General features: G+C 36.1%; 1 protein-coding gene across 1 annotated transcript; it reads right to left on the bottom strand.

Moving 5' to 3' along the window:
* Positions 1-255: 255 nt before the first annotated feature.
* On the bottom strand, positions 256-3,685 carry LOC306946997 (pulmonary surfactant-associated protein A-like; the record flags this gene model as incomplete). Its single annotated transcript, XM_079536153.1, has 4 exons — positions 3,532-3,685; positions 2,738-2,821; positions 1,470-1,547; positions 256-632 (listed from the first exon to the last, which is right to left on the bottom strand). Exons 1-4 carry the CDS (start codon positions 3,659-3,661, stop codon positions 256-258), a joined length of 669 nt encoding a protein of 222 aa, XP_079392279.1. The 5' UTR covers positions 3,662-3,685.
* Positions 3,686-4,546: the final 861 nt, after the last annotated feature.

The following is a 4,546-nucleotide window of genomic DNA, read 5'->3' as shown; positions in this document are numbered from 1 at the left end:
AGTCTGTTGTGACCGATGAATTCTGAGCTTTCAGCTCTCCAAAAAGAGAGACAAGTACATCAGATTATGCACATTTTAAGTAAGTAAGTTAATCACCTTCTACATTTGGCATTTTCTTAAGCATAAAAATATATAGTAATATGATTCATTTTAGATTTTTTGACATAGAATAATTGCAGAAATTGCACCAGTCTGAATGAAACAGGGTATTTCATGGTCTCCACGTTCGTTCTCAGGTGCTTGAAAGGTCATTCTCTAATATTCACAGATTGTGAGGCGGTACAGGTTGCATTTTCTGTCTTTCCACTTTCCGTCAGTGTACATCTCTACACATTTTTCTGTCCCTTTGCCATTAGGCTCATACTGTTGCCAGTTGGTATAATTCAGAGGTTGGCCATTCATGTACTTAAATTGACCTGCAGTGTCACTCTCTTTAATACCCAAGTAAGCGTATCGGTTATACTGTTTCACAATGCCCATAATAGCTTTATTCTCCTCCTCATTCATGGGAGTTGCAAGAGTTCCTCCAGTCTCTTCACAGGATTCTAGGGCAGATGAAAAATTGACTTCCTTTCCATTGCTGGCAAATATTTTCTCTCCTACTTTTGTTATTTTCCCATTCAGAGCAAGCACTGAAACATGAAAAAAAAAAGTTTGCTCACTTTCTTATTTCAGCATATTGATGAGAAAGCAGAGAAATAAAGAGGCGTAGAGAAAATTAAGTACTCAGTACACAAAACTTTTCCATGACCTACAATGATTTCATTGCTGGTAGATGGAAACGAAAGCAGTGGATGACGAGGGTGAAGAGTTTCCATGAATCTGTGTGGAAATTGCAATGCCATTCAGATTTTTAGGAAATAGGAATAAAATTTGAATAAATGTATTCAATGCTCCTGTGAGGTCTGCATTTTTCTCTCCCACTAAGAAAATACCTTTCTTTAATGTTCCTTTTCTCATATGCCTAAGTACATCTTGCTTCACAATTCAAAAATGCAGAACATTGTCAAGTGCAAAGCAACACTTCAAGGCTGTCTTACAAACAAGCTTTGTGCTGCTTACTGGACATCTAATTGTACTGGGCATTACTAGAGCATCTAAGAAAATCCAATTTATTCTTAATAGTCCTAATAGGTAACCAATTGCACAATTTCTTTTTTTAAGATGGCGTAGACAGACTACATCTTATTCTACACTGTCAGTAGTAGGAATAAGAAACCTAATTTACCTTCAAAGGTTTGGGTCTACTTGACCTAAGGCCAAAACTTAGTAGCGCTACAGGAAATGAATACAAGCTCTACAACATTCCTAGGACACCTCAGTGATGTTTCACAAGAAGTTCTAGTTTTGGAATGTAGTTCTGTTTTTTCAAGCGTGATTTCTTTTCTACAAGTCTTGATTCTGTAATTGATTTTGCCCATTGCACTGGAAATGATTGAGAGCTAAAAAATTAAAAATGAAAAAGCTACCTCCTTCAAGCTGGAAAAGTCGTTGTCTTAGATTCAGCAAAACATTGCGGAGTTCATCGTCAAAAGAAGTAGATAGATCTAAACAGGTGAAAATAGAAGTTACACAATCAGGAAAAGGTAGGTTCTGGTTATAAAAATCACAGAATGGCCCACATTTAAAGGGATCTCAAGGATCGTGAAGCTCCAACCCCCTGCCACATGCAGGGCCACCAACCTCCCCATTTAATACCAGACCAGGCTGCCCAGGGCCCCATCCAACCTGGTTTTGAACACCTCCAGGGATGGACAGGGCATCCACAGCTTCTCTGGGCAGCTGTTCCAGCACCTCACCACTCTCATAGTAAAGAAATGCCCCCTGACAACCAACCTAAATCTTCCCTCCCTCAACTTAAAACCATTTCCCCTTGTCCTGCTTATCTACCCTTTCATAGAGTTGACTCCCCTCCTGTTTGTAGGCTCCTTTTAGGTACTGAAAGGCTGCAGTGAGGTCATCCCACAGCCGAAATCTCATGTATCAATGTATCTCACTGGATAAAACTAACTTTTTTTTCAAAACTAATCAGTGTATAATGTATTTTAACTACAAACCAGGGTAAAACAAATATTTTTAAAATATTTTGTCACTTTCTGACTAATCTGTACCAAAATAAACAAAGAAAACCCCACAGCCCTCGGAAAAGCTCAGAAATTTACTTATACACAGAAAAAGCCTATTAAAAACTATAAAAGAAAAAATATTTTTTATAGCTTGGAGTTTATGTCATGTCTATAAGAGTGTAAAGGTCCTAAGATAAAATATTTTACCATGGCTTTGCAAAGAAGACTTGTTTCATTCTCATAATTTTTACTGAACTGACACAATGGCTATTTTTGAGAGGTTCTATTTCCTCTGGTGTCAAGCAAAATTTAGATTATAATTTTATTTTTATGTTGCTGAATGGATGCTTTATGTCTTTATTCCTTATTTTAAGGGAAACTAAACACTGATACAGGAGAGTTTCCATGTAGATGGTTCAAAATGCACTGGATGCTTAAGATAGGGACTGACTGGAAAGGTAGATGTTTATTTCATGCATATTTCCACCAGTAACAATGATCCTAAACATACTAAGAAATTACTGGGGTGCTTTTGTGATCATGTTACCATTAGTGAAAAATAACACAGTTGACTCGAAAAAGCAGTCACTTTTCTGACAAAATGTTATATAGAGATCAGCCTCTTTCACCTAGTGCTGCAAACCTGCAAACTCCTTTCACTCCATTCTTACCTTGCTGTCTTTGTAACCACTGACGTTCAGTAAGTTTCTCTTTTCTGTAAGGCTGCAGTAGACCTCCTAAATATCTATTGAGACCTGGATAAGAGGAGCATAATTTTATTTCTAAGGGGTAAACATCTGGTGATGTTCAGCAAACAACAGGACTTGTATCTAACAAATTGCAGTTTGAGATTATGAATAACTTTTTTTTATTGCTTTCAGCCTAGTAATGGACCTGGAATACAATTACACAATGGAAATTATATTCCTCAGAAAGATACTTTTCTGTGTATCATTTTTGAATGCTGCAGAAGAATACTAGGCACATTTTTGTTACATTTGTAAATACCTACTAGAATAATATTTTATTCAAACAAAAAATCTTTTGCTGTAGAAGAAGCAATTCCTTTTGGAAAGACAACAGAAAAGCACTATATGTATATATGTATTATTTTTCTATGATTAAACTATGCTTTTCACAGAAAAGAGAGAAAAGCATAGTTTTATACTGTATGTATTTTTATACTGAGTATGTATACATACTATATATGCCCTTCCATGCCAGTCATTTAGCCTTCCAAACAAGGAATTTTTCCAAAAATGGAAGGTTTGCTGTGTGCTGGAACTATGGACAAAAGATCAGAGCAGAAAATCACATTCAGGATTTACTAGCATTTGAAATCACTAAACACTGAAATACATCTGCTATTGTCTTATTTTGTCTGAATGAAAAGAAAACAAATAATTATTTTCTTACTGAAGTGTAATGATTAATACATATACATGAAGAGCATTACTATTGTTACCTCCCAGACCAGACAGTCCACTAACTCCAGGGATACTGGGTAGCTCAGGAGCTCCTGCACAGTTTTGTGCATGGCAAGGCATTAGTAAAGCAACTGCTGCTGCAATCATGCAGAATGAGTAAGACAACATGGTTGCTCAGGGAAGCTGTAAGAAAATGCATGTATCTGTTAAGCAGTGATTCTGTAAAACATGTAGGCAGGGGCTGATAGAATAGCTTTTTTTTGTTCCCTTCTTGAAATATATTCTATACTTCAAATAAAGTAAAGTTTAAGGTATATGATTTTTTTTTGCTACCGTAGCCTATCCACATAAATGTTTCTAGACTGATATCAACTGACATACGTACTACAGAAAGATTGTTAGACATTTGGGAGTAGTGGGAGCAAATAATCATTTTTGCTATTACTGATTATTTGTTGGATTAATCCTTGAGAAATGAGCTCGTGTAGAACTGACCAAGTTTAACCCATTACTTGTTTATAAGACCTGTAATCACTCAACAAAACATAGACATATATGACACCAACCTGAAAGGCACAATCTGTTACAGCAGTCATTGCAAAGGTTTGGAGCTACTTGGCAATCTCTTTAAGCACGATATGACTTAGGCACACTTATGTGAAATAGGTTGAGTGGAAGAGCATTTTACACATGGCCAACATTTTATAGCTCAATTGATATTACAATTCTATTTTTGAACAAAATTCTACAAGCTTGAAGATGTCTGAGTTAGTGTTCCAAAAAAAGCATGTTTTCTGGTTGCCAATAGGCCCACTCATCTTATTTTATCCTTTCTGGCATAACATTAAGGAAGGTCATAATTTTTGTAATTTTTGAGATATCATGAGTAGAAAGTGCTGTCAAAACCATGGATCATTGTAGCATTGGCCAATGCTGTGTGGTTATAAAACTTGAACTGATGAAAAATAAGATGTTATGTCGTGGAGATATTCGGTTATTGACATTACTCAGCTAAAAATGAGAGAGAAAGACAGGTTCAAGATGCCAGAACGA

The sequence above is a fragment of the Tetrao urogallus genome (assembly GCF_951394365.1).
Source record: "Tetrao urogallus genome assembly, chromosome: 5".
Classification (NCBI taxonomy): domain Eukaryota; kingdom Metazoa; phylum Chordata; class Aves; order Galliformes; family Phasianidae; genus Tetrao; species Tetrao urogallus.
Note: the sequence above shows the minus strand (reverse complement) of the source record. Positions and strands in the feature narration are given on the sequence as shown.